Source organism: Arachis stenosperma, chromosome 9, assembly GCF_014773155.1.
Source record: "Arachis stenosperma cultivar V10309 chromosome 9, arast.V10309.gnm1.PFL2, whole genome shotgun sequence".
Taxonomy (NCBI): Eukaryota; Viridiplantae; Streptophyta; class Magnoliopsida; order Fabales; family Fabaceae; genus Arachis; species Arachis stenosperma.
The window spans coordinates 90,855,573-90,869,304 of NC_080385.1; the positions used below are offsets into that span (position 1 = coordinate 90,855,573).

A 13,732-nucleotide genomic window follows, 5' to 3' on the forward strand; every position below is an offset into this window, starting at 1 on the left:
GTCGTATGGAATCCATCTTTGATGGATACAACATTAGTTTCCTTCTTTAATGGGTACTTTTGTCGGCATTCGTAATGTTCATGAGTACAAATGGTTGTTTTTCCTAAAAAAATAAATCAACATCTTGACCGTAGATTTAACAGATCTAACATTATTCATTTAATTTTTGCAAAGAATTTCTATCGTTTAAGCTGATTGTCGATATTATAAATATTAAAATAGACGAAGTATTTGTCGATTTTAAAGAAAAAGCATTTTCACCTTATTTACGGTCGACGTTACGACGATAATATTAAAGTCGCATAAAAAAATAGACGATTTTGTTGTCGATTTTAATATTTTTATTTTTGAATTAATTTTTTATTGTATCGACGAAAGACCGTCGAAAAATATCGACATTAAATCTAGTCGTCGATTTTTGGCGTCGATAATTACAATTTTTCTTGTAGTATACGTAAGTTCATAAATTAGGAGTCAATTTTATATTTTAAAATTTTAAAAAAATTAAAATTCATAAATCAAATAATTAAATTTGTGATCTTCAAATAAAAAAGTACATTAAATTTTTTATATTATTAAAAAATACTACTATAAATTTAATATCAAAATTAAACAGCGCACAGGTTTAGCAATACTTTAGAGCCAAATCAAGTCCAAGTCCCAAAAACATAAGATTCCTTGTTTTTTGTTTTGTTTTCTCTATTTCTATATCTTGCTCTTATATTGTGTGCAATCAATATAGAATTCTACTAAAATATAGGCACCCGTTTTTCATCATCAACATTGTCACAAACCCAAAAAAAGAAAAAGAAACTTGTATTATTTAAATAAAAATAAAGTTTGAGTTACTCAATTAAACTTGTGATTCAAATAAAATTTAGGACAAATTATTAAAATAAATCATTTACAAAGATATATGTAATATATGTTCTAAAGATAGCATTAATGTTTATTTTTATTTATATTTAGATCGTGACACTCTAAAATAAATTTTAAAATTTTATGTAGTTTGTTATATCCCACAATGAATTTAGGATGGAGAGTACTAATGTATAGCACCCAACAATGAATTAGAGATGTGTTATAATGTGCTTTTCGTTTATGCACTTTTTTTTTCTTTTTCTTTTTTTTTATATCGCGCTGCTGTTATCATTTTTTTATTTTTTTCTAATATTTTTTTTTATTTTTTTTTATTTTCATTATTGTCATTGTCATTACCATCATCATTTTTTTCTTTTTTTTTATTTGAATTTATTCTTCTCTTTCTTTTTTCTTTTCTTCCAACATTATCATTATCGTTATAGTTGTTATTATCGTTTTCTTTTTATATGTAAATTATAATATTTCCTTTTTTTCTTTTTTTTTTTTAATTTTTGCATATGTAAGATTTCAATCCAATAAGTGTGTATTCAAATCTAATTGAAAAGCAATAATCTTAAAAGAAGTAAGAGCAATAAAAAAAAAAAAGAAGAATAAGAAGTAAAAAATGTAGGATTAAAAAAGAAATTTCTGTATTTTTGTAACAATATTTTAATATCAAAATTAAAAAATTTCAGTGTTTTTTTTTTGAAAAAAAAACACTATAATAAATATGAACCTACATTTATTTAACTAAATAAGATTTTAATATAATATAAACATGTTCATTCAAGTAATTTCGGTGTTATCTTATGATTTTTTAGTATGCAATTTACTTTTTATATTCATTCAATTAAATAAGATTGTAATACATGTTCATTCAAGTCTAACATAAGAAGCAATACTCCTAAAAAAAGAAAGAATAAGGGTTAAGTACTGTTTTCGTTCCTAAGGTTCGGGGCGAAAATCAAATTTGTCACCGACCTTTTTTTGTTATTAAAATCATCCTCAACGTTACAAAACTGTCTTTTACTACTTCAATTTTATTATTTTGACCAAATTATCCTTTATAATTAATAAAAATAATATATAAAAAAAAAAACAAAACAACCCCCTCCCCCCTTCCCCCCACTCGAACCCAAATCCTGCATCTCTTCAGTTTCTTCCCTCTCGTCCCTCTCATCCCCTTCTTCTTACCCTTCCCTCTCATCTTTCAATTCACCATCGGCGAAGTCTCTGGCATGCCAAACACATAATTTCTCGTTCCCAGAGTGCTCTTGTACACTCATCAAAGGTAGAATCAAATGATTGGCGTAGATCTTGAGCGTCTTAGATTGCCTCATGAGAAGGCGAACCTTTCCAGTTTCCTTGTGCTTCAGGAACTTCACTGTTCCAACGCCTCACTCCTTCCATTGATTCCCGTCTTTATCGAATTGATATAGCTTGGATTTAAGATCGACAATAGCATCTTTATTTTCTTCGCCATTGGAGATGGCGACCTCTTCGAGTCTGAAGATCGGAGCTACCTGAGCTTCGGTGTCCTCGTCCTCGCCGGTGGGAGCCTCCTCCTCTTCGTGGTGCCCGGCTTCGGTGTTCGACATGCTGAGATTTAAGAACATAAACATCATTTTTAATTCTTTTTAATTTCTATAGTTGCTGATTTTGGATTGTTGAACTGTTTTTCAAATTTAAATTTTTAGTGATTTATTTTGCTGAATTTGTTGTTGTTGAATTTGCTGGATTTGTTGTTGTTGTTGGTGAAGAAGAGAAAAAGAATTGTTGTTGCTAGATTTAGTTGTTGCTGTTGCTGAAGGGGAGAAGAAGAATTGGAATTTTTTGGGTGGGAGAGGGGGAGGAAGGGAAAGTTTGCAAAGAGCAGAAGGAAGGGGATATCAAGATCCAAGGCCAGTGAGAAAACCCAGCTTCTTGAATCTTGATCCAAGGCCATACCTGTCTAGTAACATTAAACCCTTGAGAATCAAGAAGCGTTTGTGTAGTAATAAACTAATAATAGACACATTCAACTTGGTGGGGGTTGATATGGTGGTTGGTGAGTAGAAGGAGGAGGTAATAGTTGGGGAATTGGATGCGGTGTTGGAGTGTGAAGGAAAGAGTGGAAGAATTGAAAGGCATTAAAGGGTCAAGAATGGAGTTGCTGGTGGCGGAGTAGAGGAGAGAGAGTGCGAAGGGAGGGCGGAGGAGGGTGGCAGTGTTGAAGTTGAAGAAGAAAAGGAAGAAGCTGTGTTTTTTGTTTTTGTTTTTATTTTTATTTTTTATTTTTTTATTAATAGTTAAGGGTAATTTGGTCAAAAAATAAAATTGAGATAAAAAAAGGATGATTTTATAACGTTGAGGATGATTTTAATAACAAAAAAAGGTTGGAGACGAATTTGATTTTCGCCCCAAACTTTAGGAACGAAATCAGTATTTAACCCAAAGAATAACAATTCAAAACAACTCATCCTCCTCCTCCTTCTCTTATTTTTCATTATCTTGATCATCATGATTATCTAACAAGATTAGAACATCAAATTAGAATATTCCTTCTCATTATCTTTAGTTAGTAAGTAGAGGAAGAAAAGAAACTCTCATTGAATCATAAGAAGACATTTATGTGTTTGTGATAAAATTTTGGTGTCAACATTAAGAAGTTTCTGTATTTTTGTAGTAATATTTTGGTGTTAAAAATTAAGAAATTTTAGTATTTTTTTTTCTGACAAGAATTTAATCCAATAAATGTGAACCTACATCCATTCAACTAAATAAGATTGCAATATATTATAAACATATTCATTCAAGTAATTTCGATGCTATCTTATGATCTTTTACTATGCAATTTATTTTTTACATTCATTCAACTAAAAAAGATTATAATTCATGTCTATTCAAGTCTAATATGAGAAGCAATACTAAAAAAAAAAGAATAATTCAAAACAACAACATTATTCTTCCTCCAGTATCATCATCATCATCATAAGAAGTAAAAAAAATAGCAACATCATCATCATCATCATTATCATCATCATCATAAGAAGCAAAAACCAAAATACAGCATTAAAGAAGCTGTATTTTCGTAATTAAATTTTGGTGTCAAAATTAAGAAGTTTCGGTGTTATTGTAAAAAAAAATTAGTATTATTTTCTAATAAATTCTGTATAATTCAAAATTTCTCATCATCTTCTTCGTTAACATCATCGTTATAAGACTCGGAATTTTTAAATTTAATAATAAATTTATTTGTGATTTATTATATTTAATTAAGATGATATTTTAAGAGATTTTATATATAAATTAAATAATTTCTTATTAATGATTTAAAACTTTAGTAATTGAATAATAATAATAAGAATTTTATATACTTTAAGTTGAATAATTAGATTCTTAACTTTATTTTATGATTATAAAGGAAGTTGATTTTTTTTTATTTTCTTTGATTATTGAATTAAAGTATTATTTTTGAAAATAAATTTTAGGTTATAATAAAATTGTATTTTTATAGATATTACTATTGAATTAAATTTTATTTTTAATTATTACTCTACCTAAACCCTAACTCCCAAATCAAAACCCTAATTGACACTAACCCTAATCTAGCCACCGCCTTACCGCCACTCACGTCTCTTACCCCATTCCTCACCTAACACACACTTCACACCAACACACACACACACACATACACACAGAGATGAAAAGAGAGAAAGAGAAAGATCCGAGAGTGAGGCTGCGACGGGAAAGAGAGAAGAGAGGAGGAGGAGATACTGCCACCACGCCTAGCCGCCGAAGCACTGCCGTCGAACCCGTCACCTGCGTAGCCACCATGAACCGCGAATAAAGGAGAAGGAGAGAGACGAGTTCGCGATGAAGAAGAGGAAGTAGCGTCGTCGTTCCTCGCCACTGTCGAGCCACCGTTCGTGCTTCCATTTTGCGTCGCCATGACTCCCGTTGTCGCCAGATCTGTCACCGCTAAACACGGAAGAGAGAGCCAGACGCGAGGAGCAGAACACGATGGAGCAGAGGAGGTCTCGTGCTACCATCGCCACGCTCCTCTGCTACCGCGAGAAACTGCCGCCGTCGCTGTTGTTGATTTGGGCTGAGGCAAAGGAAGCGCCGAGGAGAGAGAGAAGGTGACAGTGGGGAGGGATTTTGTTGTTGAGGTTTCTGTTGTTGTGGTTGAAGGTTTCCGCTCAGCTGTATGCTGTTTTTGGAGTTGCTCCGCCGCAATTCTGGTCACCGGGTATGGCACGGTTGTCGCCGGAATCAACTGATGGAACTACTGTTGCTTAGTTCTTGGTTCTTTCTCGGGTCGAAGTTACTGTGACTGTATGTGGTGTTAGATGGCTACCGCTGTTGCGGGCCAGGAAAAGGGGTCTTTGATGCGCTGTATAGCTTTCGAGTTTCGACGAGTTGAGATAGGGGCATTTTCTTAAATTCATTTTATTTTCAAGAGTTGTTATAAGTCGATAATAGTATAAAAATATATTTTTTATAATTAAGTGAGTCTTATGAATTGAATTGAACTGTTTGGATGGATGTGATTATTTATTTGATTGATTTATTGAATTATTGAAGAAGCTGGTTATTCTGATTTACTGTTCTGGATTGTTAAATTGGTCATTGTTGAATTGATTTTCCTTGAATTACTGGAAGAGGTATAATGTTGGAATATAGTTTAATTTTGAAAATGTTTGACTTTAGAAAAGATTGAAAACTGGAATTTTGTGTGATTTTGGAAAGGATTTGATATTTGAAGCTAGTTGGGAATGTGTTGGAAAATGTGGTTTTGTTGGGATCTGTAAGGGTGGCATAGTCTGAATTTTAGAGGAGATGCTACCCAAATTTTTATAAAAATGGAGACTTCGTTTAAAATGGTTATTTAGAAAGATTTAGATTTTTAAGGATTTTAAAATTTGATTTTTGGAGTTATTAAGAAAAGGGTTACGTTGTGGAGTTTGATTTATTTAGAAAAGAATGAATTATGTTTTAAATCTGAATTATTGAAGAAAGTATTAAGATGTATGATGAGAATGAATGTGAAAATAAAATTGAATTTGATTGAGATACCTAGGCAGTAGCAAGGATTGTGGTTCGTCTCACTTGCTCCAGGTCAATGAATGTGACGCCTGGGTAGTAGCAGTAGTAGTGGATTATTCTACTTGCTTCAGGTTGAGTCTTTAAACACCCACCTGGGTAGTAGCAGCAGTAGTGGTTTATTCCACTTCCTATGGGTTAAGCGGGTAGTAACAAGGGGGTTGTGGCTCAGGTCCACATGCTCCGCAATGGGTGTTTCTGTCCATGGTTAGCTACCAAGACCTGTCGAGTTGGCTATATAACCGTCAGATGAGACTCATCAGCCATAGGACAGGCATGCATCATATGCATTTATATGTTTTGTTTGGGTTTGAATTTGTTTTAGTTTTCCTAATTGTTTATCTGTTATTAACTGGTAATTGTAATACTTGTTGTAACGCTCATTAAAAGTGTTTATATTGTATTATTTGTGTCTGTGTTTGGTTCTGTTTTGTGATTGAGTAATGGTAAATGAATTGATACCTTTGATGATAGTTTAGTTGATTATGTTTGGGCCAGAGCCCAAGGTTGATTATGTTTGGGCCTGAGGTTGAGGTTAATTATGTTTGGACCGGGGCCGAGGTTTGATTATTATATTGGGTAGGACGTCGTGACTTGATTCTGTTCTGGGTCAGGGGATTGCGTTTGATTATATTATGGCGTATTATTGATTTTTGGAGTTTTTTTCTTATAATTTAAAGAAAAGAACTTTTAAATTTGGATAAGTAAATGTCGGGTTTTCTTTTCAAAATATTCATAAGATAACGATAATCACTGAGTTTGAAAATAGTTTTCTTATTAAATATCTTCTTATAACAAATTTTGAAAATCTGTGGTGAGATCATGTGGTTAGGTTCTCACCCCTTACAGACTTTTCTTTTCAGAAAATGGACGAAGAAGCTTATGAAGAGTTGTTGAGTTTAGTTTATGCGATATGGATGTATTAATTTAGTTATTATTATTCTTCCCTCGCCATTAGTATTATAATTTTGTAAGAGGGATAGGAGTTGTATGTATATAATATGTATAAGTTACTTGAGTAATAAGTTATGTATATTGGTATATGCTTGTTTGTTTTCAAGATAAAGTAATTTTTCCGTTTTTTTCAAAGGAAACAGCAGTACGGTTTCGAGTCAAGGGCTCCTATTATATTATTAAGTATATGAAGTCATCATAATACTTCTTGCTATCAGAGTGGCACAGTCGGAAGCATGTCATTCTGATAGTGAGGGTATTACAATCTTTTTTTCTTGTCTTACATTCTTATAATTCTTCTTGTTTTACCTTTTTAACAAGAATAAAAACAAGAAAAAGAGAAAAAAATTAAACAAAAAAAAGAATACATAATATTGCAAAAAATCACCAGGAAGACGAAGAGAAAAAGAAAAGAAAAATGCAGCAACTGTATGTAGAGGATAAAGAACGCAAAAAAAAGGAGTGCGAAGAAAAAGAAGAAGCGCGCGATGTTGCTGGGAGTTGGAACGATTTACACGCTCTTACTAATAAAATTGATTTTTGTTAAGTTTGATCCAATATAATTAAAGGAAGAAGGGACAAAAGTACACCTGAAAGTTCACACGCTGGACACGATTACACTTCAATCATTTAATGAGTCACGCGTGCACACCATTTATACACTCCGACGAACACATTTACCCTTTTGGCCATCGGTGTGTGGCGTCGTTAAATGAATGAAGTGTAATTGTATCCAGCGTGTGAACTTTCAGGTGTATTTTTGTCCCTTCTTCCTTAAGAAAATAAACACGAAAAATACTGTGTCTGCCGGAGTGTATAAATAGTGTGCACTCATGACTTATTAAATAATTGAAGTGTAATCGTATCCAGCGTATGAACTTTCAAGTGGACTTTTGGTTGTAAAAAAAAAACTTAAATATGTAGTAAAATTGTACATCTTATAGGCAGTAAATTACCATAGTACGGAAGAACATTACTAGATTGTTGCAGGTCCAACAATTTAGTAACTTGGGAAGTAATTAGTGAGACCTTCCCACAATCTAATATGGACGATTGACTTGTAAAAGTTTGTATCGATTTAGAGTCCGTTTGTAAAGTAACTTTAATTTTTTTTTCAATTATAAAAAAATTATATTACGCGTGTTTGGTACTATTTTGAGAAATGCTCTTAACTTCTTGAAAAGTTAATTGAAAACTTTTGAAACAGTCGAAAAATATAACTTCTTTTTTAGAAGTTATTTCATCACTTCCATTAAAAACAAAAAATTGACTTCAAAATAAAAGAGACTATTATACTATTTTTATTCTTAGTTTTGTAAAAAATATTTTCTACTAAAAATATTGATCCTCTACTGTCATTTTCATAACACTACCATTAGCTAGAAGCTATTCTATCCATAAAGGTATTGGACCGATGCTTGCATTTGATGCTTTTGTCCAAATTTTCATACAATGAGTTGCTTGCTCTTTATATTAGGCTACACTTAAACCATTCATCAAAAACACATTTAAGTTATCAGTCCAATTAAAGTTGTATTTGTCATCACCAAAAATATTATCATTATTCACTAACTCAACAATTATTTTTATTAGTTATTAACTTTATTTATTTTATTTTATAATTCCATATATATACTTAAATTATATGACTTATTTTTTAAAATAAAGATGATTCTATTGATAAATATTATTTTAAACAATTTTATTGAAATTAAAAATTAAAAAAAATAAAAAATTATATTGTAATTTGTCTATTTTTTATTTATGCTTAATTTTTTAATTATTATTTTTTTATTAATTTTAATAAATTTTATTTTTAAAAAAAATTAAATAGACTAGCTCGTTGTCCTGTTAATCCACCATAAAAATAAGACGAATTAGTATTTTAAATCCATTTTAATTGGTAAGATAGGTCGATTCATCCCATTTTATGACACGAATCTAGGCAGAACGGATTGGAGGATGGGAGGGGGATCGGCCCGTTCTGCCTTGGCCACCCCTATTAGCAATGGAGTTATTATTAGTTTTAAGTTAGAAACTTGATTAAAGATCATTTGTATACACAATTTTTTTCCTTAATCATGCATGTGTCTTAATCTTTTATGTAGTACCTTGCTTTAGTATAAAACCAAAATAGATTTCAAAAGTCGATCGGCCATAACTTCAATACTTTTGTGTATATTGTATTATATGATTGCAAAGTTTCCGCTATGCTTAAAGATTATGATACAAACTTTTTTATCAACCTTAGTTAGGGTTAAAAGTGAGTCGAACTGAATTGAGCTAGACCAAATTCAAGCTCGTCTCACAAAAATTAAGTTTGATTTACGTCTCGACTCATTAACAATCAAACCTATTTTGTAAGCATAAGTTCAGCTCAACGAGAGCTCACGAGCTATCTCAAATAATAGGAACATAATTCATAACTCTATATCAATAAATTATAACTTATATATTAAAAAATATTTAAAAAATATAAATTTTATATTGTTTATCTATCAATTATAAATTTTTTATTTATGTCCTATATCAAAATTATATATAAAAAATGACTATAAAATTTTAAATAATTAAAAATATTAATATATATGTAAAATTATATATATATATATATTAAATTATTAATACGCATATCCTATATGCATTTAATCTATATTTTTAATATTATATATATATAATCGAGTTAGCTCATGAGCTAATAAGATGAGCTTATCCAAGCTCAAACTCGACTCATTTAGTATTAATTTATGAGCTCAATTTTAGGTGTAAGCTTAGCTCATCATCTCACAAATTTAGCTTATCAAACTATTAATGAGTCGAACTCAAACTAGCTCGTGAGCTAATTTGACTTATTTTTAACTCTACCCCCAGGGTCGTCCATTGTCATGGCTTCTTAGAAAAGGGTTGGAATGGAAATGTTAATTAATTGCCATGGATGCCATCCTTCAAAATTGATACTTTCTTGATTTTTTTAATATGTAATTTTAAAGTTTTAATATGTTTTATAATAATTAATGCAATTCAAGTTAAATCTAAATATAATTGACATTATATTAAATAAGTGTTTTAAAAAATATCAAATAAGTTCTTGTGATAGAATATATACAAGTGTAATTATCTGTGTCATACACATGATAAAATTGAAATTATAATTTTAAATTATTTTGTTAAGATTAATTTGAATTATAATAATTTGACTAATAAAAAAGTAATGAGTTATGCATTATTTATTTTTTTAATTTAGTGTTAATTGTATTAACTCTGAAATAATTATTAACCGGTTTTAGTAATTTACTTTCTTTAATATAAATCAAACATATATACTGAATGTGACCATAAATAATCTAGTAATACCTAAATCTACCAACAAATTATTATATGTGTAAGAACATATCAAAATCAGCTGAAAATGAACAACAAATTATTAGAGAATTCTAATGCAGAAAGTTCTCTAATAAACAATAAATAATTTAGACCCACTAAATAACAACTCAACACTATCCTTTGATGCCTGCAAAATATATACCTGAAATAATACTATATCATTATTAGTAAACAAAATTATATGATTAACGTAATTATAAAATTATTTATCAGGAGAATAAAATAATATGAATTTTTATGATAATTCTAATATTCTCAAGCTATAAATGTACAATAAGAATGCATTACCCATTAGCACATAGAATTTGTCAATTTTTTAAATTGATAGTAATAAATTTTAATAAATTAATAAATTTAATTAAGAAATTTCGTTATTACCTTTTCATTATAAGCTCTCAAAAACTTCTCTACATACCACATTCATCGTGCAGTTATCTTCCAAGTGTCCGTGATCTTGCAACAGCACTCGCAAACCATCTTTACTCGTTACTCTTGATAATGCAACATACAATTGACCATGGGTGAAAACTGGCCTTGGAATGTATACTCTAACTTTTGATAGAGTTTGTCCCTGAGACTTATTTATTGTCATTGCAAATGACATAATAATTGGGAATTGTCTTCTTTGAAATCTGACCAGTAATGTTTCGTTATTTGGAATTAGATTCAATCTTGGGATAAGAACAATACTTTCAATTTTGTTACCAGTTAAAGTCTTGTATTCTATGACATAGTTTTCGGTTCTTCTAACTTGCATTCTCGTTCCATTGCACAAACCATTAGTTTGGTCTATATTCCGCAGCAACATAACAGGAGCGCTAACCTTCACAACCAACTTGTGTGGTGGTAGACCTGAACAATTAATTCCATTTAGAATCTCTGGTAAGAAAGAATCTAACTCAAATTCCATATTTCCCTCCTCGGCACACATGGAGTCAGAATTTAAGTGGACTCTTTCTTGTCCGAGTAACCCTGCAGTCATCTTGTTGTTGACATCAGTAACACAATCCAGAGTTAGTGCAAGAATTGCTCTATCCTTGAAATAATTTTCAATGGATAAATTGGATAACATATCTGGATACACAAAATCAATGAAGTCATCCAAAGCTGTCTCAGAGTTCTTAACCAAAATGTCAGATGGTATATGAATGATCGATTCACCATCTGTTGTATCACCAGCCAAACTATCACCAATTTTGAGTAGCTATTCTGCAAAATTTCTAAATTCTTATATGTTGTTCTTTTCACCTAGTGACAATCTCATATTTTTTGTAAGCTTCAAAACCTTACAGTTATGCCACAAATATGAAGAATTAATAGAAGACTGAATTATATCTTGCCTTGAACCTCTGAGAATCACAGGTAAAATTTGTCTAAAATCTCCTTCGAGAACAACAACTTTATCTCTAAATGGTAAATGAGCATTATACGACTCTGAGCACCTCATGATGTCTCTGAGGCCTTTTGGTGCGCGAAATTGTGAACAATACTTTTCACAACTCTCATAATCCCCGGTCATGAACTCCAAAAACTTGGTAGTTCAATTCCATGACATTACACAACTTCGCACAACTAACCAGCAAGTGCACTGGGTCGTCCAAGTAATACCTTACGTGAGTAAGGGTCGATCCCACGGAGATTGTTAGTATGAAGCAAGCTATGGTCATCTTGTAAATCTTAGTCAGGCAGACTCAAATGGATATGGTGATGAACGAAAATAGCATGAAAGGTAAAGATAGAGATACTTATGTATATCATTGGTGAGAGCTTCAGATAAGCGCATGAAGATGCCTTCCCTTCCGTCTCTCTGCTTTCCTACAGTCTTCATCAAATCCTTCTTACTCCTTTCCATGGCAAGCTCGTGTAGGGTTTCACCATTGTCAGTGGCTACCTCCCATCCTCTCAGTGAAAGCGATTGGCATATGCCCTGTCACGGCATAGCGGAATTCAGCTGTCGGTTCTCGGTCAGGCCGGAATAATATCCATTGATACTTTTGCGTCTGTCACTAACGCCCCGCCTACTAGGAGTTTGAAGCACGTCACAGTCATTCAATCATTGAATCCTACTCAGAATACCACAGACAAGGTTAGACCTTCCGGATTCTGTTGAATGCCGCCATTAGTTCTCGCCTATACCACGAAGATTCCGATTAAAGAATCCAAGAGATATTCACTAGAGCCTTGGTTGCTTGTAGAACAAGAATGGTTGTCAGTCACCTTGTTCATGAGTGAGAATGATGATGAGTGTCACGGATCATCACATTCATCAAGTTGAAGAACAAGTGATATCTTGGACAAAGAACAAGCGGAATTGAATAGAAGAACAATAGTAATTGCATTAATACTCGAGGTACAGCAGAGCTCCACACCTTAATCTATGGTGTGTAGAAACTCCACCGTTGAAAATACATAAGAACAGGGTCTAGGCATGGCCGTGAGGCCAGCCTCCCAAATGATCTAAGATAGCATAAAACTCAAAGATGGCTACCAAGATGTCAAATACAATAGTACAAGGTCCTACTTATAGAAAAACTAGTAACCTAAGGTGTACAGAGATGAGTAAATGACATAAAAATCCACTTCCGGGCCCACTTGGTGTGTGTTTGGGCTGAGCAATGAAGCAATTTCGTGTAGAGACTCTTCTTGGAGTTAAACGCCAGCTTTTATGCCAGTTTGGGCGTTTAACTCCCATTTGGGTGCCAGTTCCAGCGTTTAACGCTGGGATTTCTTGAGGTGACTTTGAACGCCGGTTTGGGCCATCAAATCTTGGGCAAAGTATGGACTATCATATATTGCTGGAAAGCCCAGGATGTCTACTTTCCAACGCCGTTGAGAGCGCGCCAATTGGGCTTATGTAGCTCCAGAAAATCCACTTCGAGTGCAGGGAGGTCAGAATCCAACAGCATCTGCAGTCCTTTTGAGTCTCTGGATCAGATTTTTGCTCAGGTCCCTCAATTTCAGCCAGAAAATACCTGAAATCACAGAAAAACACACAAACTCATAGTAAAATCCAGAAAAGTGAATTTTAACTAAAAACTAATAAAAATATACTAAAAACTAACTAGATCATACCAAAAACATACTAAAAACAATGCCAAAAAGCGTACAAATTATCCGCTCACAACAACACCAAACTTAAATTGTTGCTTGTCCCCAAGCAACTGAAGATCGAATAGGATAAAAAGAAGAGAATATGCAATGAACTCCAAAAACATCTATGAAGATCAATATTAATTAGATGAGCGGGGCTTTTAGCTTTTTGCCTCTGAATAGTTTTGGCATCTCACTCTATCCTTTGGAATTCAAAATGATTGGCTTCTTTAGGAACTCAGAATCCAGATAGTGTTATTGATTCTCCTATTTAAGTATGATGATTCTTGAACACAGCTACTTTATTGAGTCTTGGCTGTGGCCCAAAGCACTCTGTCTTCCAGTATTACCACCGGAT

At 32.2% G+C, this 13,732-nt stretch overlaps 1 protein-coding gene and 1 pseudogene across 1 annotated transcript in view; both read right to left on the minus strand.

Moving 5' to 3' along the window:
• Positions 1 to 2,010: 2,010 nt before the first annotated feature.
• Positions 2,011 to 3,071, minus strand: LOC130951292 (ran-binding protein 1 homolog a-like; annotated as a pseudogene).
• Positions 3,072 to 10,669: 7,598 nt separating this feature from the next.
• Positions 10,670 to 13,732, minus strand: part of LOC130949714 (ATP-dependent DNA helicase PIF1-like) — a 28,952-nt gene continuing 25,889 nt past the window's right edge. Inside the window, exon 3 of the mRNA XM_057878361.1 lies at positions 10,670 to 11,488. Coding sequence (XP_057734344.1) covers positions 10,670 to 11,488 — 819 coding nt within the window. The remainder of the gene's footprint in view (positions 11,489 to 13,732) is intronic.